The sequence below is a fragment of the Gekko japonicus genome, unplaced genomic scaffold, assembly GCF_001447785.1.
Source record: "Gekko japonicus isolate JY-2015 unplaced genomic scaffold, Gekko_japonicus_V1.1 scaffold2473, whole genome shotgun sequence".
In the NCBI taxonomy this organism is placed as follows: Eukaryota; Metazoa; Chordata; class Lepidosauria; order Squamata; family Gekkonidae; genus Gekko; species Gekko japonicus.
Genome location: NW_015169859.1, coordinates 43170 through 70508, shown reverse-complemented (window position 1 = coordinate 70508; position 27339 = coordinate 43170). Strand labels below are relative to the sequence as shown.

At 46.6% G+C, this 27339-nt stretch overlaps 1 protein-coding gene across 1 annotated transcript in view; it reads left to right on the top strand.

Moving 5' to 3' along the window:
• Positions 1–2677: 2677 nt before the first annotated feature.
• The window catches only part of ENPP6 (ectonucleotide pyrophosphatase/phosphodiesterase 6), a 45602-nt gene continuing 20940 nt past the window's right edge, over positions 2678–27339 (top strand). Inside the window, exons 1-3 of the mRNA XM_015417407.1 lie at positions 2678–3049; positions 19285–19464; positions 25901–26012. Coding sequence (XP_015272893.1) covers positions 2767–3049; positions 19285–19464; positions 25901–26012 — 575 coding nt within the window. The 5' untranslated portion in view covers positions 2678–2766. The remainder of the gene's footprint in view (positions 3050–19284; positions 19465–25900; positions 26013–27339) is intronic.

Sequence of the window (27339 nt, the reverse complement as noted above, 5' to 3'; positions counted from 1 at the left end):
TGTAGAGTGATGTGGGTGATTTCCCCCATGATGTCACTCATGATGTCACTATCGTATACATTCTAACACAGCACCAGCAGTTTAATCATTCTTTAAATGCAATGGTGAGAACATGGGAGAAAGGATAATGCTTGTTCATGCCAGCTTCCTAATCCTTTATTTCAACCACTCCCTCTGTTTCCTGGAGAAGACAATTGTGTCATGAAATTTACCAGAATGTTTCTCTGAATTTTAAAGGGCTTCATGAGCACGTACCTGGTGAAGAGGACAATAAGAATTCAACCCGTATCTTCTAAAACAAGTTTTAAAAACCGTGGATGAGTTTAAAAATTTGCCGAGCATGTGTTACTCATTGCCAGCTACATCACGAACACCGGCAGTGCAGGCTTCAGGACAACAGCTGGGACAGATGCCTGCAAGATGGCGTGTACTCCCAGCATGGGCCACCACAGCACAGGGCCCCAGGCAGCCGCCTTGCATGCCCTGTGGCTGAGGCAGCCCATGGCCTTAGTTGCCTGCAAAGCAGGACATCACCAATTAAACAGCACCCATTTGTGAACCATCAACTTTCAGCCAAAGCATAGGAAGATACAAACCTAGCATAGTCCCGCTGTACACTGCATTGGTCAGACCGCACCTGGAGTATAGTGTTCAGTTCTGGAGGCCTCACTTCAGAAAGAATGTGGCCAGAATGAAAAAGGTGCAGAGGAGAGCGACAAAGGTACAATCTGCATTGGTCTTTCCCACTGCTGTGCTAATGATCTCACATTGTCTCACAAATTTCTGTCTGCATTTCATGCCGCATCCGCCCTCCTACTGTTTCATCTCAGCATCAGTTGTCTGCATCATTTTATTGCCATTTAGTGGTGACTCCAAGGTCCCTACAGTGTCCCACCGTGTTATTTGGATTTGGTTTTAAGGTGGTTTAATTGCTCCTCCCCGCCCTCAAGCCACTGTGAGCGATAAGCAGACAAGTGAAACCGAATTCTCCCCCCCCCCCCCGGTCTTTTCTAAGGAGATACAAAAATTGTCACAAAAGAAACTAGTTAGCTGAAAATCCAGTCATCTGCATTTAAAAGCAGCTAGGGAACATTTTTCTGCAATCGTATTGGGGGAGGTTGGAAGCACACCCACCCCTGAACCATTTGTTATTTCTTGGGGCAGTCCCCAGAATGCCCTGCCTGGCAACCGCTGGGTGTTTTGCGTTTTTTTACCCAGCTCATTTCCATCTTTCCTGCCCCCCACCTCTGCCAGGTCACCCCCTTTATTTTCTTGGGGGGGGGGTCACAGGTGCTGTTTCCTCCCCACAGTGCAGTGCCCTGCCAGGGCCCCTGGGAGGCTGCTCCTTCCCCCTTTCTCGCACGCTCTCCCTCTGTCCTGATGCAGACAGCGAGCTTTTTATACTGAACCAAATGGAAGGCAAAGGAAGCTGGTGACACAGCAGAATGAAACAGCTGTACATAGCAAATGCAGATTAAGCCAAGGATGATCGGGGGCTTGGAGACCAAGTCCTATGTGGAGAGGCTGAGGGACTTGGGAATGTTTAGTCTGGAGAAGAGGAGGGCGAGGGGGGGGAAATGATTGCTCCCTTTATGTGTTTGAAGGGCTGTCATTTAGAGGAGGGCAGGGAGCTGTTCCTGTTGGCAATAGAGGACAGGACTTGCAATATTTGGCTTAAATTAAGGGTGGGACGGTACCGGCTGGATATTAGGAAAAACTTTTTTACAGTAAGAGTTGTTCAACAGTGGAATCAGCTGCCTAGGGAGGTGGTGAGCTCCCCCTCACTGGCAGTCTTTAAGCAGCGGCTGGACAAATACTTGTCAGGGATGCTTTAGGCCGATCCCGCATTGAGCAGGGGGTTGGACTAGATGGCCTGTATGGCTCCTTCCAACTCTATAGTTCTATGATTCAGCACACCTTAGCTCATGAGCACTTCTCTGCCCTTCTAAAGGGCTGGCTAAATTGCTTCCTTATTCACTTTTGACTTGTGTAGTTTGCCCAGTGTATGCATGATAGCATGGCATGGGGAAAAAATGTACAGCAAACAGGAATGGCAACATTTGGCACCCGCTTTACTCAGAAGAAAGAAAACAAAGAGAGTCATAAGTGGGATAAAGTTTGATTGACAAAAACATGCCACTTCCTGATAGTTCACACCAGAATCAAAACTAACATAGGAGCTTATGCACAGTTAAATTCAATCTTCTTCACAATAGCTCATTAACTACGGCAGTCTCTGGGGGAAGGATAGCACTGATATATTTCGGCAGCACGGCTTTTCAGCCAGAGCCCTGAAAAAGAGAAATAAAACTATCCCACATACTTCTTAAAATTATATCGATTCACTATAAGGTGCAATGCCCAAACAAAGTTAAGAAAAAGCCTTTGTTCTGATTTCAAATTTAACCACAATCTCAGAAAAGGCTGACATGCAGGACACTGAAAGGACTATATTATTTCGGTGGCCACTATTTGGATATCTGGGAGGCAGCACTAGACTTAGCACAATGAACTTCCTTTGTCCTGCTTTGCTACTGCTGTTCCCCCCCCCTACAGCTAGCGTTCGCTAAATGACTCTCTCCTGTATCAACCTAGCAGACAACGTTCATAACATCACAGCAGTTAGAAAGTAACTTTTCAAGTCTGCTTGCTGCAATCCGTGCAGCTGTACCTTTAAACCCTGGAATCAAACCAGCTAAGTGAGGGCCAGCCCTTGACAGCAGCTCCAGATGCCTCTTTCCGAGTAACAGCAAAAGGAGACAGGCGATGCTGACAGTGCTCTGGAGAGGTTCCCCTACAGCCGCCGGTATGGCAAAGCACACGGCCCTCTCCCTCCTCTTTGTCATCCTGCCCCTGGCAAGCTCATCCCTCGCACATCGGAAGCTTCTGCTGTTCCTGATTGACGGCCTTCGCCATGATTATATCAACGACCAAGCGCTGGAGTCCTTGCCTGGTTTCAAAGCGATTGTCAACAGTGGTGTGAAAGCGGATTACCTGACCCCAGATTTTCCTAGTCTTTCCTACCCAAACTACTACACCTTGATGACTGGTGAGTATGCTCTTTCACTTTCTTGCTGGGATGCTGTGAAGAGCTGGTAGCTTTCGATTGTTGGCCAAACACATAAGGTCACTGGGTTCTGTAACACCGAGGGGACGAGCGTAGACAGCGCTCTCTGATGTGCATTTAGGGGAGGTTAAAAAGGCATGGCTGGACTAGGCATGGTACAGTTTGAACTGGCGATCCATCAGTTTACTTCATGAAAGAAAGTTTCATGTAATATTATCAGACAGTTGCTGGTTCATTTCAAAGCTCCACCACGGGAAAACCTAACCAGATGATTCTTACCAGCACTTTGCCTTATAAACCAAGTGCTGGCCTGGCTTTCTCCTTCAAGGAATAATACTTGGCACAAGTGAAGATAATTAAATGAGCCTAGGATGCATAGGGATGAATCCTGCAGATTGGTTCTGCTAATTAGGGCCCTTTCCTCTGGCACATGGAACTTTCCTCTGGGGACCACACTCTTGATTCAGCAGAAGGTCTCTTGCCCCAGAGGAAAGTTTCATCAATAGTGGAAGAAATGTGGGATCCAACTCAGAATGTTTTTTTTCCTCATCTGGCTCATACTCCATCACTGGGTTATACTGACTAATTGAAACATTTTGCTCATGGTTGAAAATGAATAATCAACATTACAGGAAGAGGTTTTAAAATTTAAAGGGATCAGGGATCCTTTCCTAATTTATACCAACCAAATTTTGTAATCATTTTAAATAAAAAAATTAAGAACTGTCTTGGGACAGGGATCGTTGTTCTCTTTTTTAGATATTGTTTGTTGCAGTCGAGAATGCAAATAGATTGTCTAAACTGTCAATAATGTCTTTGCTGGAAACACAAGAAGAATCTAGGAAGTATACTGTGTGACATATCTTCCACATGAATAATTTTAAAAAAAATTAGGCATGCAGGCATGGCAATTTCAATGTATACCACAGGCAGGGATTTTTCATTGTGAGAAATTGCTGTTTTTATGATTATAATTTTATGGTAAAAGAATATTTGTAAAGGTTTACACTGAAAGCGTTTCTACTATCATTTGTACACACAACACCAGCATCACAGAACCTCCTTTAAAAGTGACATAACATTATACCTTGTGGGTTTGTACTGAGGCTGTGGTAGGTCTGCCTTATTGTATGATGGTAACAGTAAACCTTATGATCAGGCAGTTAAATACTCAAGTCCGCCGCTCACAAAGTACTGAAACCCGAGAGAAACTGCAATTGCTTTAACAGACCACCTACAGAGTGAGCAGTTCATTAATTGTAACTTGTCATATTTCCAAAGTTCATTTTCCTACTTGATCGTTATAAAGCAGGGATGCATGAGAAAGAAATGGAACAAAAACAAGGGAAATGTGCCCAGACACTCAGCTGATAAATTGTTGTACCACAGGACTCTTTTTCTTCGAGACGAATTAATAGGCTCTCTCTTGAATTTCAAATTTGGGATTTATTAGTTGCTACCGTGGCCTCCCTTTCTGCACCTCCCCACCCCCACCCTGCTCTCCAGCAAAAATATCTCATCTGTCACTTTAGCAACACAGCAGCGTATAGGAGGCTCCTCCTGATACATGCACAGGCCAGTCCTGAGGCATATATATGTTCACACAGAAACAAGCTCATTTTATTCAAAGGGGCTTGCTGCCAAACAAGTCTCTGCATGACTGCAGCCTTACTTATTAATGATTTAAATCGTTTTATCCTGCTTTCCCACCAGTTACACAATGCTGCTTAAAATAATAAATTATGCAATAAGGAAAAAAAACTACAGCATGAGTTTTTTGGTTTAGGAAAAAGAGACAACCCGAGACATAAGGGTTAATAAAATTATGCATAGTGGTTGGGAGGGGGGGAGAGAAACACAGTCTTCTCCCCCTTATAAGAACAGACTTTGAGATCTGGCCAGAAATACCAGTGCCATCAGGAGGTCCACCAGTGGGGCCAGGACATTAGAAGCCCTCCCACTGTTGTCCCCCCCAAGCACCAAGATGACAGAGCATCACTTGCCCCAGAGCCCCTATCTATACCTTGTGGCTAATAGCTACTGATGGACCTCTGCTCCATATGCTTATCTAATTCCCTTTTGAAGCCGTCCATGCTTGTAGCCGCCGCCACCTCCTGTGGCAGTGAAGAAGTACTTCCTTTTATCTGTTCTAACCTGACCGCTCAGCAATTTCATTGAGTGCCCATGAGTTTCCATGCATAATCTTATAAACCTCAATCATGTCTCCCCTCAGTCATCGTTTCTCCAAGCTAAAGAGCCCTAGCGCTTTAACCTTTCCTCATAGTGGTTGGGAGGGGGGGAGAGAAACACAGTCTTCTCCCCCTTATAAGAACAGACTTTGAGATCACAAAATAGAACTGACTGGCCATACATTCAGGAAAGGGGGGGAGGTACCGTATTTTTCGGACCATAAGACGCACCTGACCTTAAGACGCACCTAGTTTTTAAAGGAGGAAAACAGGGAAAAAAATATTCTGAACCTTCGGTCCATAAGACGCACTCACTTTTCCTCCCACTTTTTTTGGAAGAAAAAGTGAGTCTTATGGTCCAAAAAATACGGTATTTCTTCACGTAATGCATAACTCGTTCGCTGAATTCACTGCCACAAAAGATAAATATTAGAGGAGATGGCTTTAAAAGGGCATCAGACAAATGGAACATAAGAGTCTCAACAGCATTTAGCCTGGATGGGTAAATAAAACCTCCATACTCAGAGGCAGTGTGCCACTGGTAAGCTGTGAAAGAATAAACTGGAAAACAAACTGACCATAATATTACAGCTCCATGTTACCATTAATGGATGGACTGGCATACTCCCACCATAACTGTGAACACATGAACGCATGACGCTACCTTATACTGAATCAGACCATTGATCCATCAAGGTCAGTATTGTCTACTCAGACTGGCAGTGGCTCTCCAGGGCCTCAGGCAGAGGTCGTTCACATCACCTATGACCTGACCCTTTTAGCTGGAAATGCTGGGGATTGAACCAGGGACCTTCTGCATACAAAGTAGATGCTCTACCAGTGAGCCACAGCCACTCCCTGAAGCTCTCCTTTCAGTGGGAAACAGGACAAAAACCACACCTGACAATTTGGATGTCTGGCTCTGAAAGCACTGGCATACCTGGGTTTCCATCAGTGCCTTTTTCTACACTGCGCTTGACAAGAAAGAATTGTATTGCTCCTTGAGAGCCCATTAACATGATAAACCAGGTCAATTAAACCATATACATTAAACAATAAAAATATAAACTTCAACATTACAGTTAATAGATAAATATTATCTAGCATTTCCCCCTAGTTTCTGGCCTGTTCAGGACCTGGAATTTAGACATTGCTGTAATATTATTGGCAATTAACAGCAACAATAGAAATAAAAGCCAGCTGCATTATTCTCTCTTCATTCTTTGCTCATTGTGTTTTTTTAAGAACATAAGAGATGCCAATGTTGGATCAGGCCAAAGGCCCATCCAGTCCAACACTCACACAGTGGCCAGAAATACCAGGTGCCATCAGGAGGTCCACCAGTGGGGCCAGGACATTAGAAGCCCTCCCACTGTTGACCCCTCCCCCAAGCACCAAGAAGACAGAGCATCACTTGCCCCAGAGCCCCTATCTATACCTTGTGGCTAATAGCCACTGATGGACCTCTGCTCCATATGCTTATCTAATTCCCTTTTGAAGCCGTCCATGCTTGTAGCTGCCACCTCCTCCTGTGGCAGTGAATTCCATGTGTTAATCACTCTTTGGGTGAAGAAGTACTTCCTTTTACCTGTTCTAACCCGACCGCTCAGCAATTTCATTGAGTGCCCACGAGTTCTTGTATTGTGAGAAAGGGAGAAAAGTACCTCTTTCTCTACCTGCTCTATCCCATGCATAATCTTATAAACCTCAATCATGTCTCCCCTCAGTTGTCGTTTCTCCAAGCTAAAGAGCCCTAAGCGCTTTAACCTTTCCTCATAGCTTGTTCATCTATATACCAGTTTTCTCACTAATGGGGACCCAGAGGAGCTTAGAACACTGTTCTCCGCTTTTCCCTTCTATCCTCAAAACAACCTTGTGAAGTAGGTTAACTTGAGAGAAACTGACTGGCCCAAGGTCACTTGGCAAACTTCTGGAGATTTGACCCTGTGTTTGTGATCCTAGGCTGACACTCTAACCCCTACATCTTCAAACAAAAAAACAAACACCCATGTTTTGCTTGATTATCTGTTATGAAGTAGCAATAGTGGGTTTTTTAAAGTGCTTTTGAAATTTCCTTTGCATTTCAAAGTCAGAACTCTTAAAAAAAAGCAAGAGGGCAACATCACTATAACATCAATTAGGGAGAAGATGCACTAAGTTGTTATTGTGGACAGACAGACATAAATGGGGAAACAGACTTCCGTGTTTCTCAGGGAGAAAGTTAGAACCTAATCAATTTTCCTGAGGTATTTCCTATTTCCCTCCTGTTTCGACAGTCGTCACACAACATCTTGATCAAGACTATTGTCCCCATCTCCTCCCCAAAAGCACTCTCTGGCAATTTGCAGACCATTGATGTAGTTCAAGGGATTAATGAAATAAATCCACTTCTGAGCCACTATCTGGAATGAAAGGTCAAGCCCATGCAAAATGTGAACCAAAGCAGGACAGCACTGAACCAAGAGTCTAGCATAGGACATTAATGCACAGAAAGATACATACACATTCGACAAATCTGAGTCAGAAATCTCTCTGTTCTCTTTAATGTGAGCTATGGCTAAAGTAAACTGCAACAAAGTCAAAATGGCATTAGACGTATGTCATTTAAACTAAAGGCTATTCAGCATTCAGGCTAAAATCTTGCAACACAATTTAAACTATGGGGAACTGGGGATGAAAGTTGCTGATAAGGGTGACCATCTTCACATTTGAACCCCAAGCTGTTGTGTCCCTGAATACTGGCAGTCTCAGAAATTACCACCAATGAGGCTTCATACTTTAGAAGGGTTATTGTTTAGGGTTTTTTAAACCTTCTTTTTAATGGACAATGTTTAAATGGACTGGAAAGTTATTACTATCACATACAAATGAAACATTTAGTAGCTCTTCTATGGATGTTCTGCTACCCTTTAGCTACCAGCTTGCATATAAACCCCTAAAAGAGATTCTAATTGAAGTAGTTTGTAGGGTTGCCAGCTCTGGGTTGGAAAATACCTGAAGATTTTGGGAGTGAAGCCTGAGGAGGGGGGGTTGGGGAGGGGAGGGACATCACCGTGGGGTATAATGCCATAAAATCCACCTTCCAAAGCAGACATTTTCTTCAGGTGAACTGATCTCTATTGTCTTGAAATCTTCAGCCACCTCCTAGAAGTTTGTGGAATTGTTGATACATAGAAATGGAGATATTAATTGCATTACATAAATTCAATTGTTTATATAATTTGTAATTTTGGTCAGTTTTCATGGCATGTATGTTTTGGTTTGACCTCCTAGAAGTTGGCAACCCTAGTAGTTTGGGATAATCAGGCTACTTGGAATAAATCCATTACCGCTTGGCCCTCCCTGGTCTGAAGGACGTTAGGCTGACATCAACCAGGACCAGGGCGTTTTCATTGGCAGCTCCAGTTCCACAGGGCCATGAAAACGGAGCTTTTCCAGCAGGTATTTCAATAGGAGCTGCACTTTATCAGCTAAGCCCTGTGCCGACTTAGAGCTAGAAGCTACCTAGAATGGTATCCACCACTGAGCGTGTTCATGAATGCACTTTATTAAACTGTAACACCATTGATATATTAACGGTGTTATGTTTTATGTATTTTTATTGTGATATGTATCTTGTTTTATTGGTTTGTATGTAAGCTGCCCTGAGCCTGCTTTGGTGGGGACGGCGGGGTAAAAGTTGAAACAATAAATAGACTACATGGGAGTGGCAGCCAAATGAAGGTACAGCCATTTAAGACAACTTCCTGGCTCTACGCCAGAAGCTCATTACTTGGAATGCTGGAGGATTTTGACCTATTGAGCAAGTTAAGACAACTAGCAGAAGATGAGTCATTTCTTCACTTGCCTCCCCCATAGCCCTTGCAAAGGAGAGTGTTGCAGGGGGGAAAATATTTACCTGGTTACCAGGCTTCCACCCAGTGTACCAGCGTTACTTAGGTTCACTGGGCTGGATGGGACACTTGGTAGGAAAGAGAAGAGGACACAGGCCTATTTATTGGAACCTTACCATAATATTAAAAAGCTCAGAGCATTCACCAAAAACGGCAGTGTACACAATTAAGAAATAGGCGTCTCTTGACCACCACCTGAAGACCCCAAAAGGGCATTCCGGAGGTGGTGTTGAACAACAGAAACTTAATAATATTTATTCGCTTCTACAAGATTGTTAAGTCGCTCGCTTAACAAAGAAGTCGGAGAGTGATTCAGCAAGAACACAACTTTATTCTTCAACTCAAACACAACTCCAACACGGATCAACATCTGATAGTCAGAACAGTTCAGCTTTTACATTGCAGTTGTCCTGCTTTTAAACTCTCCCGGCTAATGTAGCCACACCCACTGTACAAATACCAACCAATACGGTTGTTCATATAAGGACCAATCACGGACGTTCCCGCTCAGGGAGCTTGCTGTAAAGTGATTGGCTAGGTGCTTCCTGGGCTAGCAATGTGATTCGATGGATGTGGATCCTAGCCCAGGACGAAGCTCAACATGGCAAGTCAATTAGATGTTTCACATACATCATGCATTCAATGGCAGCTCTTGAATACATTACAAAGATAATAAAAGACATACATCAAACTTCCCATGGGAATGTCATGAGCACACCAGTAGCCAGACCCTTCCCCTTGATGGCACCATAAAACTGTAAACTTTTCCTCCCTAAGGACGATCAGTTAGGTCAAAGCCCCTGACCAGAGCAGGTGAGGTATAGGCCTTTTCTGCATTGCTGTCCCCACCCCCTTCTCAGTGGATCTCGGTAGCCATTTAAATTTGCATCTGCATTTACTCCTGCATTTACCTTATTTCCCTGTCACATTTTCTCTTTGCTTCTACTTTTATTTTTGGGCATTCAGCCATCAGATTGCTTTCCTGATGCCTTCACCCCAGGTTATCCAAGAGTGCTTCTGCAGCGGATTTAAAAATTGTTCCACTTCTAAGTCGGAGGTAACGCTAAGCAGACAAGTTTCCTCCGACTCTGCAACACCACCCCTTTCCCACCCATCTCCACCTGTTTCCACCTGCGGTCTGCCAAGCACCATGGGTGATTAACCCTGGAGGAATTTGGGCTGGGAGAGAAGAGAGAGAGAGAAGGCAGCAGGGCGGCACTCTGAGCCAGGCTTTGGCTGGGGCAGCGGAGAGAAGCAAAAGGCTGGGATTCTCTGGAGTGCCGTGTTCGGTGATGGTGCTGTGCAGCTGCGGCAGGACAATTGCATACATTTAAAAAAACATTGGGTGCCACCCCCACAACGTCACAACTGACACATCCACATTAATCATGGAAAAAATTGCAGGTTTTGCTTGTAGATGCAGAATGCATGTATGGAGTACACAATAAATACACGGGTGGGGGGGGGGAGGACAGCACAGAGGGAATGTGGGTGAATCCAAAGTTAATTTTTAAGGCTTGACTCCTTGAATTCTCCAGAGCAAACTGTCGGTGCAGAAAGGGCCATAGACAAAACTCTCTAGGTATTCAGCCTTGGGGCTTAGTGCATTTTGGCTAAAGGAATGTGAGGTATGTGTGGGAGACAGTTCGTTCACAGCCAGGCACCGTTTTGCTACTAGGAAGCAGGCACTGGACCTACTGCAGTGCTTCATGGGAAGAGACCAAAGTCTGCTTTTGCTACATCTATTCCATATACCTTATACATAAATGGCCAAGTCTCCCTTAATCCAGAATTCTGCCACAGAGACATCAGCACTGGTGCTGCTCCGGCAAATGCTCTAGCATCATGGCCCTCCACACAGCCCGTCTTTTCTTTCTTATCCTTGCTCCAGCAAGGGTATCTTTGGCACATCCAAAACGTCTAATATTTCTAAGTGATGGCTTGCACTATCTTTACTATCAGTGAAGAATTGGAGTCCTTGCCTGGTTTCAAAGAGATTGCAAGTTGGAAAGCAACAGTGGATTACCTGACCCAGATTATCCAAGGCTTTCCTATAACTGATGAGTACTTAACAGTGACGTTGTGACCTTTTAATTCTGAAAGTTAGGTGGGGTAATTGGATATGGCAGCATGAACACAATGTGGATGAGACTCTGAGGAGCAGCTAAAGGCATGTCTATACATGAGACTCAAGTGATTCAGTCGTCATTTATACTCTCAAGGGCACTCTGGGAAATATAGTTTTGTAAGGGGGTAGGAATATCAGATAGAGAATGATTCACACTGTCACCGAACTGCAACTTGCAGGATCCTTTGGGGGAAACCGCAGCAATACTGATACACATTTATGGTGTTTATGATTCCTTTTCTTCCTGATAAATATCACTGGAAAGATGAGGCTGATATGCACATACCACCCTGATTCATAAATGATTGTTAAATTTCACAGATGTGCTAATATATTCCAACAATACTTTGCAAATCAAGAGGTGCAAAAGTGGTGTACTGATCAGACAGCATTTTTAATCCAGTATCCCAAACCTCTGTTTATACTTTGCTGTGAAAAGTTTTTTCTTGACTGCCACAGAAGATTATCATCTCAGGTAAAGAAGGTGCAGGCCAACTTCTAAAAAAATGTTCTTTGGGTCAAGCACCCAGAGAATTGATGCACTAAAAAGAAAGTAATAAAGAAGTACTTCTCCCTGTTTTCTATAAAGGGTCAATAGCTCTTTAACCTCCACCACATTACATCTAGGTTGACTGGAGCTTGAAAATAGGCCCTCCCTGGCCTATGATTCTTGTCAAAGGCAATGAAGTGTAATCAGGAAGGTTACAGCAGCAGGGAGATGTGTTAAAAAGTACTTTTCAGAGAGACAGGAGAGGCTGTTGATGCTGAAGTGGGATAGGATATGTGGTGATGGAATACTCCAGTGGGAATGGGTTTTTTACAGATGGTTTAAAAAGTTGTCAGGGTAGCCTGTGTGAGTTGAAGAAGGACTTGGCAACTGGTGACAGAAGGTCAGATCAATTGCAGCAGCTGGATTCTTGAGGTTTTCTTTCCTTAAAAGTCTACTTCTTTAGCTACTTACTCTTTAGCTACTTAGTCTTTATTTCTAGGATTCGATGAGGTTCGACACCAATATAATAATAATTCACAGACCAGTCCGTACAGCCAAATTAACATATTAATAAGATGGACTGTAATTGTGAATATTTGTGATCCCTTTTGCCAATGGATGTGGCAATAACAAGGGACAGGATCTTAAATGAAGGTTGGCCAAGTACTCCCAACCTGAGAATCAAGACATACTAACTGGGTGTCTTGGAGGGTAAATTTGCCCTATTTTTAATGCACTAGAAGTAGGTATATATTTGGGGAACTGAGTAAAGAAGCCACCTCTGCTTTTTACTTGCCTTGAAAGACCCTTGCTGGAATCACTATTACTTGATGGCGCACATGTAGGTTGCAATATCATCATGTATCTTTATCCCAAGAAGATAGATCCAGTTGGTCAGCCATGTTGGTCTGACGTTTGATAAAGTGTTTGTGTGCACACGAAAGCTCATACCTTGAATAAACCTTTGTTGGTCTTAAAGGTGCCATTGGACTCTAAATTCGTTGTACTTTATCCCAAGAAGTAGTCCATAACCCAAAGTACTGAATTTCCATTCTGTTGAGTAGATTTACAACAAGTCTACTAGCAGGAAGGTCTGAGAGCAGTCTGCTTTGTCACTGCATCAGCTGAGACAGCTGCGGGGCACAAACTCAGCATCTAACAACGGTGACTTTAGCAGTAGCTTTGGAGTGGGGAGGGGGATAGCAGGTGAAAACTCCACCTCTGGTAGATTAGCTCAGTAGATGGAAGCCCTTCGTAACATCTGTCCTCTACAATGCAGCTGCAGTCAGTTACTTCCACTTCTCCAGCAGGGCTGTAAGGAAAGTCTTTAGGAGACAAGGATGAAAAACATCTAACTTTTCCAGCAAACAGTAACCCCCACCTAATAATTTAGCAGTCCTTGGAGAATATTTTTATTTTTAAGAAATATTACTTCAATTATTATTTTGGATTTAGATGTTATTGCTATAATATCATTTTTAGGATTTTACTATTTTAGTGTCATTCTATGACAGGGTTTTTTAATAGATGCTGTACATGGCCATGGGTGCTTTCAGAAGAGAGACCATTTATAAATAAAATATAGGTTTTAAAGAAGGCAATAAAAATTATTTGTAAGGGATTATAAAGTTTATACCACCATATTCTTCCATGAAAAAACTGAATTCTTCCATGGTATGCCTGAGAGCATGTATTTTAGAGCAGCTATTGTGGGAGGTAAGACTCAGTTTCACACAAATTGTGTAAACACCTGCATGATATAGCTTGGCATTCAAAATGTGAAATCGCCTTGAAACCGGAATGACATGCTCTGTGGCCTCGTTCAGTTTGCAGTACAAGGAGACTGAACTAACAGTAGCTTGGGCATCCAAACTGATATTTTGCTTTCTATTTCACAAATTCACCAATCACAGAGCCAGTTTGGTGTAGTGGTTAAGGGCAGTGGTTTATACTCTGGAGAACTGGGTTTGATTCCCCACTTCCTTACCTGACGTCAGCTATGCATCAAAGCTATATTGGTTAAAATATATGAAGTTTTAAACATCTAAAAAGCATTTATGGTGGAGTTGGTTCAGAAGCTTCCTCACATCCTTCAGTCCAAACTTACTGAGGTGGATCTACCCCTAACTTACCACTCTACTGACCAAAGTTTATTTATTAAAATATTTCTACCCCACCTTTCCTTTTCACGCAAATCTGAAGCCTCCCTCCAATCTAAGGAGCCTTCTTAAACTGGAGGAACAGCCTCTTAAGTTCAAGGAACACTACTTGGTGGACGGTTGAATCTACTCTACCTTTTCCTCTCCAGGGTTGAACCTGGGGAAAAAACCTACTGAAAAGTACTGGGTTCGCCGCATGGAGGACTCGGACGACGACATGCAGTTGCACACGTTTATTACGTACTTAACATGAAAGCAACAATGGCCCTGCAAGGCCAACTATATACACCCCCGTCCTCGGGCCTCCCACTCCATTGGAGGGTTTGAATTTCCCGCCACAGAGCCCATTGGTCAGCTAGGGTGGGGAACTAGGATCCGAGGTCCTATTGTCCTGAGGAGCCAAGCTCCGACCTTTCTTGCAGGCGCCTTGTGGCGGACCGCATACATAACACCCCTCCCCCCATAGTTCAGACACAATCTGGGTGATATAGTCTTTCAAATACGCAGGGGGTTTGCGCTCTCGAGTGGAGTGCCTGGGGGCAGGTGACGGAGCTGGCGTTGTGGTTGGTGCGGGGAGTCCCGGGTCCGGTTGTGCTGGGGGCCCCAGCTGCGGCGGTGCGGGTGGCTGAGTTGGTGGTTCGGCTGCTTCGGAACCTGTCCCTCCTCCTCGCTTGGGGCTTCTGCTGCTTGGCCGTGGACCGGCGGCGCCTCCTCCTCTCGGCCCCCGTCTTCCGGGTGAGGTGCCGGGGCCACGTCCATCCCCGCCACTCCCCCCGGGGGGCAGCTGCCATTGGAGCTGATCGATGTGCCGCTCCAGCCGCCGCCCGTCCGCTGTCGTCACCTCATATGAGACCGGGCCTTTGACCTTTGAGACGCGACCCTCGAACCAGGCTGGACCGGCTCCATAGTTCCGTAGGAAGATGGGGTCTCCCACGAAGAAACCCCTTGGTGCTTCCCGCCGTTCTGCCACCCTTCTGGCCTCCGGTGCGCGGTCCGGGTGCAACCGGTCCAGTAGCGTGGTTGGTTTGCGGCCCATTAGGAGTTCTGCGGGGCTGTGACCCGTGACGGGATTGGGGGTCGTCCGCTGAGTCAGGAGGAAGCGGGCCAAGCGGAACTCCCAATCCCCCTCGGTGATCCTGCTCAGTGCCTCCTTGGCCGTTCACACCATTCGTTCCGCTTGCCCATTGGTTGCGGGGTGGAAGGGCGCCGAGCGAATGTGCTGGATCAGGTTCTTTTGGAGGAATTCTTGAAATTCCCCCGACGTGAAGGCCGTCCCGTTGTCGGAGACAATGGTGTCCGGCAGGCCATGCGTCGCGAAGATCCGGCGGAGCGAGCGGATCACCGCCTTGGTGGAGGTGGTGGAGACGGGGCTAATCTCCAGCAACTTGGAGTAGGCGTCCACCGTTACCAGGAACAGGAGACCCTGGAATGGCCCGGCGAAATCCACGTGCAGCCGGGACCAGGGTTTTCGTGTTGACTCCCACGCCTGTTGCGGTGCCTTCGGTGGGTTGGGCCGGACCTCCTGGCAGGGTTGACACGTCCGGACCCACGCCTCGATCTCTGCGTCTATCCCGGGCCACCACACATAGCTCCCTGCCAGGGCCTTCATTCTCACTATCCCCGGGTGGGCCTCGTGGAGCGCTTCCAGGACGCGCCGTCTCAGAACCTGGGGGACCACGACTCGGTCACCCCACAGCAGGCACCCCTTCAGTGCCGACAGCTCATCCTTCCTGGAGCTGAAGGGCGCGAACTCGGCTCCTGGGGAGGATGCAGACCACCCCCTCACCACCCAGCCCAAAACACGGGAAAGGAGGGGGTCGCGGGACGACTTGGAAGCGATGTTGGCGGCGTGCGGGGGGGCTCCGGGAAGTCTTTGATGCTCAGGACGTTGAGCGCCAGGGCCGCGGGTCATCCACGATGTCCGGCAGAGGCAGTCGGCTCAGGGCGTCTGCGTGGCCCATAGCCTTTCCCGGCCTCTGCTCGAACCGGTACTGATAGCCGGCCAGGAAGAGGGACCACCGGAGCACTCGTGGCGACGTCACTTGGGGCGTCCTCTTGTCCGGTGCCAGCAGTCCTAGGAGGGGCTTGTGATCAGTGGCAATCGTGAACGGGCGGCCGTACACAAAATTATGGAATTTTTTACTCCCGCCACGATTGCCAGGCCCTCGCGGTCGATCTGCGCATAGTTGCGCTTCGCCGCTGTCAGGGTCCGGGAGTAGTAGGCCACGGGCACCTCGCGGCCGTCGGATAGGACATGCCCCAGCACGGCGCCGACCCCATATGGGGATGCGTCGCATGCCAGTACCACCAGGAGGGATTCGTCAAAGTGTGCCAGGACGTCATTGGAGAATAGGAGCGCCTTTACTCCCTTGAATGCTGCCGCCTCCCTCGGGCCCCAGGTCCACTTAGCCGACTTATCCAAAAGCCGGTGTAAGGGCTCCGCCACCGCCGCCCTGTGGGTAAAAGTTCAAGAGCCCAACGAACGCCTGCAGTTCGGCCTTACACGTGGGGGCGGGGGCTTCCACGATGGCCTTAACCTTGTCCTTTGCGGGGTGCAGGCCCGTCACGTCCACCCGGAACCCAAAAAAGTCCACTTCTGGCACCCCGAGGAGGCATTTTTCATGCTTCACCTTGAGGCCGGCTGAGTCGAAATGTTGTAGGACGGCGCGGAGGCGTGAGGCGAAGTCGTCAGGGGACGCCGCAGCGATCAGGACGTCGTCGAAAAACGGCGTCACTCCAGGGATCCCTTTTAAGAGAGAGTCCACGAGTTGCTGGAAAATCCCTGGTGCCACGCTCACCCCGAATTGCAATCTCTTCACCCGGAACGCCCCCCTGTGGGTGACTATAGTCTGAGCCGTGGCGGTAGCCTCGTCGACCGGCAGCTGCTGGTAGGCCTGAGCGAGGTCCAGCTTGCTAAAGATGGACGCGCCCGCCAGGGTGGCCAGGACATGACTCACTACCGGGACGGGGTAGGAGTGGTCGTGCAGCGCCCTGTTGATTGTGCATTTGTAATCCGCGCAGATGCGGATCTCACCGTTGGGCTTAAGGGGGGTTACGATGGGGGTTTCCCAAATTGAGTGTGGAACGGGCTCCAATACCCCCTGTGCGACCAACTTGTCTAGCTCCACGTCAATCTTCGGCCGAATGGAGATGGGAGCCGTGCGGTAACGCATGCGGATGGGGGCGACAGAGGGGTCCAACTGCAGGGAAACCGGGGGTCCCTTGTAGCACCCTAGGGCCCCATCAAACACAGCCGGGAACTCCTTGCAAATCTCTTCAAAATCTCGCAGGGCACAGCTGTTTACCCCTCGAACCCCGACCGTGACCCCCAGTGGCTCAAACCAGCAGGCTGACCAGGTTCCCCTCAACCACAACCAAGTCCAATAGTCCCGAAAACCCCTGAAACTGTACTCAGAACGTTCCCACCCCCCTGATCGGAACTGGGTTCCTTTGGAAGTCCACCAGGCTGAGGTGGGACGGCCGCAACCGGGGTCCCCCGTCAGGGCACAGCCGGCGTAACGTGTCCACCAAAATTATGGACACCGCTGACCCAGAGTCTACTTCCATTTGGCAGGGGGCCCCTTCGATCCGGACCGTTAATTGGATCTTCGGGGTACTTCCTGAATTTGGGAAGCGTAGTACCTGTTGGGTTGGTTGGTCGGTGAGGAGGTAGAGTTTGGTGGCCTCGGATGTCGTCTCGTGCGTGGCGGGCGCTGCGGTGGAGGCAGCTGGCGTCAGCTCCCCTTGGAGCAGCAAACGCACGCGAGGTGCCCCTGTTTCCCGCAGGTGTGGCACGTTGTGTCGCGGAACCGGCAAGACCTGCGCTCGTGCTCCTCGCCGCAACTGGCACAAGAGGCGCAGCCGGCGGCCTTCCCGGCAGTACTGGAGCTCCCTGTGCTTGGCGGTCTGCGATGGCCCGGCTGACGGACGAGGCGGACGTCTTCCTCCCCGGAGTCCGTGGAGTCGCCGTCGGGGAGCACCTGGTGTGCGGCCGATGATGGGCGATGGGAGTCCTCGTGAGCGATCGCGAGTTGGAGGGCCCCTTCTAGCTTGATGTCGGCAGTCCCGACCACCTTCCTCCACAGTTTGAGATCGCTGAGGCCCCACGCAAACTGGGTCAGCAGATTTTCCTTCACTTTGGTGAAGGTGCAGTCCATCGCCAACTGCTGCAGGGTGGCCATGAAGGCCGCGGCCGATTCTCCCGGCTTCTGCGCACGTGCCTGGAACGCCAGCCGCCGGGCTAGCGTCGTTGGTCGGGGCGTGAGGTACTTGGTCAGAGCCTCTATAATCTCCTCGTAGGAGCACTCCAGGATGGACCGGGGCGCGAGGAGGCATTTGGCGAGGTGGACCGTAGTTACCCCGCAGGAGCTCAGGAGGAGGGCTCGTCTCTTGCCCGGGTCAGATACGTCGTTGTATTCGAGATGGCACGTTAACTGGTCCTTCCACGAGTCCCAGAGCTCGGGATATGCTGGATCGAAGCTCTCCAGATAGCAGGATCCCATCCTCGTCGCCACTGAAAAGTACTGGGTTCGCCGCATGGAGGACTCGGACGATGACATGCAGTTGCACACGTTTATTACGTACTTAACATGAAAGCAACAACGGCCCTGCAAGGCCAACTATATACACCCCCGTCCCCGGGCCTCCCACTCCATTGGAGGGTTTGAATTTCCCGCCACAGAGCCCATTGGTCAGCTAGGGTGGGGAACTAGGATCCGAGGTCCTATTGTCCTGAGGAGCCAAGCTCCGACCTTTCTTGCGGGCGCCTTGTGGTGGACCGCATACATAACACCCACCACGTCTGCAAGTCTGCAAGCTTTTACCCCACCAATTCCCTGTAGCTAATTGTGTTTCCCCCCCAAATGTTGTTGTGTTTTTTAAAAAATAAGAAGAAATAAGGGCAACAGTGGCAACTGATCTAGGGTTTAACTCAATGGATGAAAAGATGGAATAGACTAGTGGCTCTAGGAATAAACCAGAATCACATTAGGATTGAAAACCCTTCTGTGATACCTCTGAACAAAAAAGCCTTCATTCAAACTTAATATAACCTTAACTTTTCTCCACTTGCTTTAGAAAGTCGCAACAATGGTTGATGAGAACAGATTATCTTTCCCCTTGGAAACAAACAAACAAACTCCAGCAACCCAAGTTCTTCAAAACTGCATTTTTATATTTATTCCTTTAACTGTCCCAATGCAGAATTTAACTGTTGCAAAGTCTGAGTAACAATTATTACCTAGTATTCTCATAGGGATAGTATCTGTTCTTTCACTGAGCTTTGAAAACTCAAAAAGGAATATAATTGCGAAATATTTCTGAGTGGACAGAATATAAAGCAACTCTTTTACCTTCTAGGTCGCCATTGTGAGGTCCACCAAATGACTGGCAACTACATGTGGGATGCAACTACCAATAAGTCTTTTGATATAGGTGTGAATCAAGAGAGCCTGTTGCCTCTTTGGTGGAATGGATCAGAGCCACTGTGGGTCACTATGATGAAAGCAAAGCGGAAAGTCTTCATGTACTATTGGCCGGGTTAGTATAATGGAATCAGTGCCTCTCATTTACCAGCACTACATTGTATTGTTCTTAACAGTTATGAATACAAGTTTATCACAGATTGCTGTGACTGTGATCTAATAGAGCATACATGGAGCACTTATCAACTCTTCAGCAGGTAAGAGGAGGTGATGATGTATAATAGAACCAAGCCCCCTCCTTCCCAGACAGCTGATTGGAGGGATTGTTGCATTAAAAAAACAACAACAAACCAGCAGCTACATCAGGGAGCAAACTGCTTGCATAGCATTTGTTTGTGTCCACCATTTCTTATCTTCTGCACATGTATAATACTTTGCTGGATTGGGACATCTAAACAAAATGTTCTTAGTCACCTATATATGCCAAAACCACGTGCCCATATGCAAAAGAAATTTAACAATTCATTTTGTGAGCTTTAAAGATTTGTGTCCATGACCTGGAGCTGCATGTCCTTGCTGAACCACAAACCACTTTCTGTGAGGGGGAGCTGGGTTTAGTGTAGGAACTAGGTAAAGGTAAAGGTTTCCCTTCCTCAGAAGCCAGTCGAATCCGACTCTAGGGCTGTGGTGCTCATCTCCGTTTCCAAGCCGAAGAGCCAGCGCTGTCCAAAGACATTTCCGTGGTCATGTGGCCGGCATGACTAAACACCGAGGTGCACAGAGCGCTGTTACCTTCCCACCGAAGCAGTACCTATTTATCCACTTGCAATTTCTTGCTTTTGAACTGCTAGGTTGGCAGGAGCTGGAGCCAGAGATAGGAGCTCACTCCGTCATACGGCACACTCGGGTCTCGAATTGCTGAACTACCGACCTTTCATCCTGCAGTTCAGCGTCTTAACCACTTGAGCCACCGCAGTAGTGTAGGAAGTACTGAACATGAAATAGTCAACAAAACTCTAATGTATGCACAGAATTGTATACTTGTACAAAAACAGTGCCATGTTAATACTGTTTTGGTACCTGCGTTAGTCTGTGAAAAGTACGCAGACGGAGAGTGATTTCAGCACAGCGTACTTTATTCAGTCAGGAACAAGACAGCTTTGGCTGGCTCGCAGGCCGGTTTATATTCCCCAAGAAACCGCCACCCAAAACACCCCCCACTTCCCAATAGGTTATTTACAGTGGCCGAGAGTCCCATTGGCTTCTCGGCCAGGAACCTAGCCCCCTGATTGGTGCGGGTTAGGATCCGCATAGTCCATTGTCTCTTGGAGCGAAGCTCTATGGTTGTCCCTGGACATGTCTGGACTTGTCAGGACTTGATACACTACAGTCTGCTATGTAGGTCTCTCAAGCTACTTGCATGGCTACATGTATGTGTCACAACAGAGCCAACAGCAGATCCATAGGGCAATTTGCAGATGTGAAAACAGCAGCATGAGGGAGGGAGGCTACAATTGCTTCTTCCTGCCTGCTTTGGTCAGAAACAGAAAAGATCTGGTATATGCCCGGGAGGCACAAAGCTCCAATCCCAGCACATGCGTGATGCAAAGTCCTTGTGTTATTCCCAACGAATCCAAGGACTTTGTAATGCATAGATGTAACCTACAAGTGTAGATGGAGCCCCAAATCCATCTAAATATACCCTTACATTAGAAAAATTCCAAAACAATAGTATATTAAATTGGTTTGGAATTGGATCCCATGGTGGGTTTTTACAGATGGAAGGGATTTCCATCCACAGAGGGCAGAGGACTTACTTGCCTCCCTTATCTGTAGCACCATGCCCACATCTCCCAAAACAGCACTATGGGCAGTTAAACCTCTGCAGCAAGAGAGGGGAATCTCTGAAAATTGCCGTCTGCCTGCAGAAATCCTCTATGGGATCCAAGCCCCCATCTGTCTAACTACTTATCTCTGGAAAAGGTACTTATTTCAATGGCTAAACCATCCTATCCCAAGAACTCAGGCTGGGAGCAATATTAATAATTACCTGATTAAAAACAAGAAGACAAAATGCTGATTAAGATATGAAATACTTCGTTATCAAGTTTAATTAAAGTCTCCTTGAATTAAAAGCTGTCCCAAGCAAGTTCTTACAGTCCTTCAAGAAAATGCTGGAACTTTGTTTCTCGCAGTGGCCAGCCAGTAGTGCCTTGAAAGACTAAAAGAAGAGTACAAACTAGTCCTCCTCTGTTTTTGCTGCGCAGCAAGTAGTATAAGCCCACAGTGACTTTGGGTGATTCTGCATCTGGCATTCGCTCCACATTTTCTCAACACTGAGGAAAAGGTGCAGCTGAAAACCACTGACTGCAAGTCACCCATGAATGGCCATAAATCTATGCAGAAGGTACCATAAAATCCAATGATCAAAGAAAGTGAAAGCAGTATGTGATGCAGAGGAGAATTTCTGTTTCAACGAGGGTCTGGTAAAACAATGGAGGGAAAAGCCAATGCAGAATCGCCCTTTCTAAGCTCACTCCAGAGAGTTGCCGATCTGCTGCCCCCCCAAAAGTACCTCTGTATTGTGCTTGACCCAGAACAATCTCTGGCTAATTATAGCAGAAGGAGGGGAACACCATGTCATGCCATGGAGACATGGTCCTTGCTCATATGAGTCCCAACCGACAGCCTGAAATGGTATATTCCAGATACTTGTCTACAATCTGACCTACTTTTTTCTTGTGTTTTTGGTGAGAACTAGGTGTAAATCTCTGGAACTTGATCTTAAACATTTGCACCACTATGTGTTCCTGCAAAGCCAAGGCAACATAAACATTTGTTAAAATCTTCTTCAAATTCAAATTTATTATTACGGTTCGTGACCAGCACAAGATTGGTTACAACAATGTGCGTGAATCGAATAAGCTTTAGGAAATACACAATATTTAAAATTACCGAATAGCCTATGCATTCTTAAAATCACAGAACAGATTGAACAAAACATCTACATTTCATGATTCAGCTACATTCTCTGTTAATTCCCTACAAATTCTGCATGATGCTGCAAGAAATCTGGCACAGGGGAGTGTGAGCTGAGGATTTGTGTCTGAAAGGAGCTTCCTCGTAATTTCAGATTCAGAGCAGGCAGAAAACCTCCCAAGCAAGGGTGCAACAATCTTTGCATGGATTTCCTGGTAGAAACGGCAGTGAAGCACCCAAAGAGTTATTCACACATGGAATTCACTGCCACAGGAAGTGGTGGTGGTGGCTACAAGCATGGAAGGCTTCAAAAGGGAATTAGATAAGCATATGGAGCAGAGGTCCATCAGTGGCTATTAGCCACAAGGTACAGATAGGGGCTCTGGGGCAAGTGATGCTCTGTCTTCTTGGTGCTTGGGGGGGTCAACAGTGGGATGGCTTCTAATGTCCTGGCCCCACTGGTGGACCTCCTGATGGCACCTGGTATTTTTGGCCACTGTGTGACACAGAGTGTTGGACTGGATGGGCCTATGCCCTGATCCAACATTGGCATCTCTTATGTTCTTATGTTATGTTGAAGCAAAATATGCTCATTTGTCTCAACCTTCCCTGCTCCGCACGGGCAAACCCTCTCTGCTAGTGGGATCTTCCTATAACATCCCTCCACTACCGCAGAGGGGTCACTCAAAAATGTATGACAAACAGATATACCAGTTTGGATCACAGATATTTTAATCACGCAACAGTGATTTTTTTGGTATTTGGGTGTGTGCTTGCAAGCCTGGAAGTCATAGTCACTTCTGGCAACCCCTAGTGGGGCTAAGACATTTCAGAGAGGTGGCTTTGATTTGATTTATTTGATTTATACCCCACCCTCCCTGCCGAGGCAGGCTCAGGGCAGCTATTGATATTACTTGCCTCTGCATCCCGGTCCTGGTATTCCTTGGAGGTCACCCTGCCAAGTACTTGCCAGGGTCGGCCCCGCTTAGCTTCCAAGATCTGATGAGATCAGGCTTGCCTGGGCTATCCAGGTCAGGGCACAATAGAGCTTATTTTTGACTGAAACTCAGTGATATGCTATTTATTTATTTTTAATTTATTTATTAGGCTTATATCCCGCCCTTCCACATGGGCTCAGGGCGGCTAACAAGAGGCAATGTCCATACATAACACCAAAACCAGATAAAACAATCAATTACATTTTACATTTAAAATTGGTGCTCACAACAATATATCATCCAAGACGGGGACTCCAATGCAATGTTTCAGAGGTTCTACTGTCTCTTCTTGATCGGTCTGCACTCTGTCCGTTCTCCATTCCAAGGCCAGTTCGCATTGCCAAAGATGGCAGCGCGGTGGTGGTACAGTGATGGTGGTGGCTCCTACTCAAAAGCCTGGCAGAAGAGCTCCATCTTGCAGGCCCTGCGGAACTCCTCTGGGAGCTCGTTCCACCAGATAGGAGCCGCCACCGAAAAAGCCCTGGCCCTAGTCGCAGCATATTTGACATCTCTAGGGGCTGGGACAGCTAAAAGATGTTTTGCCCCCGACCATAGTGCCCTTCGGGGAACATATGGGGAAAGGCGGTCCCTTAGGTATGCTGGACCCTGGCTATATAGGGCTTTATAGGTAAGAACCAGCCCTTTGAAGCAGACCCGGTACGCTATTGGCAGCCAGTGCAGCGCCTTCAGGACAGGCTGGACGTGGTCTCGCCTAGAGAGACCCATCAACAGCCTGGCTGCTGCATTCTGCACCAGCTGCAGCTTCGGGATCTGCGACAGAGGCAGCCCCATGTAGAGAGCGTTGCAGTAGTCCAACCTCGAGGTGACCGCCATGTGGATCAATGTGGTCGAGTCATCACAGTCAAGGTAGGGAGCCAACTGCCGTGTCAGCTGCAGATGGTAAAAGGCTGACTTGACAGTGGCTGCTACCTGGGCCTCCATCGTTAAAGAGGAGTCCAGGAGCACCCCCAAACTCCTAACCCTCGGCGCCGGCACCAAAGGCACCCCGTCGAAGGTCGGGAGAGGGAGCCCCAGCCCTGAACCGACCCAACTTAAGCCCAGGACCTCTGTCTTCATCGGGTTTAGCTTCAGCCGACTCAGCCTGAGCCAATCAGCCACAGCTTGCAATGTCTTCACGGTCACATCTTTAACATTAGTGAAAACTAAAAAACTAAAAACACAAATTTCATTTCCCTCCCCACTTAGGACATTTCCCAGACCTCCTAAGAAGGACTGGACAGCTTTCAAAGACTTGTTGTGACATTCAGTATCTTACTGTTAAATCAATGTTTAGATATGCAAAAGCCAGAAGTTAAGGTCTCAGTGTCAAACATATAATCTGGAAAACCATAAATTTCACAGAGAGAAAAGGGGAAGGGAAAATAGGATACCTATTTATTCTGCATTCCAAAATGCTTAACACTATACCCAGAAAGCTGCTATAATACAAATGGCACAACTTGGAGATTCAAATGATGTGAATAAAATTATCCTTACTTCCAGGAAACTCACCATTTAGTCAACAAACAAAAAGAAATTGAAAATGGTGTGTCAGAAATCATAGTCGCCAAGGACTTCAAGCTGTTGTCCCCAACATCACAGGTTTTGCAGGGTTTATTGTTGACCACAGATAACAGTGAGACAAAACCGAGTAAACGGAATGAACAGCATGCCTATTATGCCACTGCTGCATAGGGTGATTCCCTATTTTTAATGGCTTGTTGTTTTCTATAGTTGTCATCAATACATCTAATTCTCAATATTGCCAAATCAGAGGATACTTAAAACTGGAGACTAGAGCCATAAACAGACAAGACAGATCCTTCTACAAACCTGAAAAAGACCCTGAAGACATAAAAAAGAAAAGTATTGGTGGTTAGCCCCCCAACAATATAAGCTGTACCTGTAGTTTTAACAAACAAATACCCTTTCAGTGACCTTTGTGTGGGTTGCAAGGTAACCACAACAGTATTGCCAGCCTTCAAGCCTTGGTTCCTGTCCATAAAAGGCAGAGGGAGGGGATCAGGTGAAGTAGAGTGTCCATATTTAGGCAGTTCAGACAGACAATATGTGGGAAGTTCTGTGTGTGGAACCCCCACCATTTAAAAAAACTCATTCACAAGGCGTGCAGCATCCTGATTGGATTGGCTCCATAAGGCAATGTAAACATAGGAAAAGCTATGTTTTAATATTAATATATAATATGTTAAATATTAATACACACACAAAATAAACCAAGCCATTTCATTTTGAATAGCCCGGGAGCCCTGAAATCTTAGTGCTGTGATAGATAACCTTGAATAATTCCAAAACTGAAATATACAGAGAGGAATAAAAGAGTCAGAGATAAAGTTCTCTTAAAGTGGATAACAGAGATATTATCACTTAAAATTAACACAGTTTTTTTTAATCCAGTGCAAGTTTTCCTAGTGGGGCAAATGGTGGCTCCCCAGGGCCATTTTTGATTGTGAAAACAGTGTTGGAAAATGGATTGATATTGCTTCACAATTAATTTCAGTCACTGAAAGTCCAGAATCTAGAATAAGCCATAACGACCAACATTTCTCTCATTAGGGTGTGAAGTTGAAATCCTTGGAATCAGACCTACCCACTGCCTACCATACTACAGTGTTCCAACAGATGCCAATTTCTCCAGTGCCATGAATAATGCTATTGAATCTTTGAGGTAAAATCATTAAAATGTATTCCTTTCTGTGAAATGCTGTGGCCCCAGTATATAGTTGGAAGGCACATAAACAAAGTGGATCTAGGTGTTGTCAGTGCTTGGACAGGAGACCTCTTGGGAACTCTGTGTACACCAACTTGAGTTCTATGACTGAAGGAAAATGGGACATAAAGGTCATAAATAGCCAAAATGTATTAGGGGTATACGTATATCACCTTTCCTTTGCAGCTCAAAGTTGTTTCCAGCAATATTACAAGATGCCATAAAAATCTAGAACAACCATCAGACAACTTAAAACTAGGAAAACCAACAGCAAGGCCTCCAAACAGCTCGGCTTTGCAAATGCTCTTAAAAGAGGGCAGAGATGGTGCAGCCCTTCCCTCAGTGGGCTGCCAGTTCCACAAAAGTGAAGCTCCACACTAGTGGATGAGACCAATGACAATGAAAATTGATAGTGGACATTGTAGGGGAAGACAGATCTGTCGCATGGGTTTATATAGGCAGAGGCTGTCCCTCAACTCCCATATGAAGTTGACATATACTATTAGTTCATCTAAGCTCAGGGCTACTCTTGTGATTGGGTCTTTCCTCGTTCCTGCTGCCTGGTAATCTCCCACAAAGCCTGTGGTCTACCACCCAAAGGCGGCTTCTCACATTACAAACTCTTTGCATCCAACGCTCTATCATCTCCCTGTTCAGCTTCCGCTTTGTTTTCATCTCTGTTCACATTTTAATTGATTTTTCTTAATTATCAAGTAAGGAGAAGCCAAGTTACTGAGATAAAAGTCTTGCCCTTTTGCACAGGTTTCCCCAGTGTGGCCAACGGCGACTCCCCAGGGCCATTTCAAGCTTCCTCTCCCCACATGCCCTGGTCCCAATCCTAATGTGGAGCCCATGCACCTAGGAATCAAGTTCCAAGCATGGAACTCCCAGTGCACATCTAGTCAACAGGACTGGGATGGACACAGGGGAAGAGGACATGTGAACTGCGTAATGTGTTCTTTGGCCTAAGTTAGCCAAAAGAACTTTGTGATTATAGGGTAGGCATGCAAACCATTAAATAGGTCTCAGACAAAATGCTAAATACTGTTGGTACTAAAACATTTGGAAACATAGATATAGCAGACAGCTAATGATGGAGTGTTGGATAAGGGGAAACTTCCAGCTGATAGAAAAGAAGGGAATCCCATCTATCAGTGAATATTTTCTCCAGGATCCAAGCCGGATGCTATAGTTCTCTGATGTATAGCAGTACAATACAATTCTTAGTGCCCCTTGACGGCGTGCATGAAGCGTCCGAATAATAAGAGTTTAAGGTTGCTTTAGT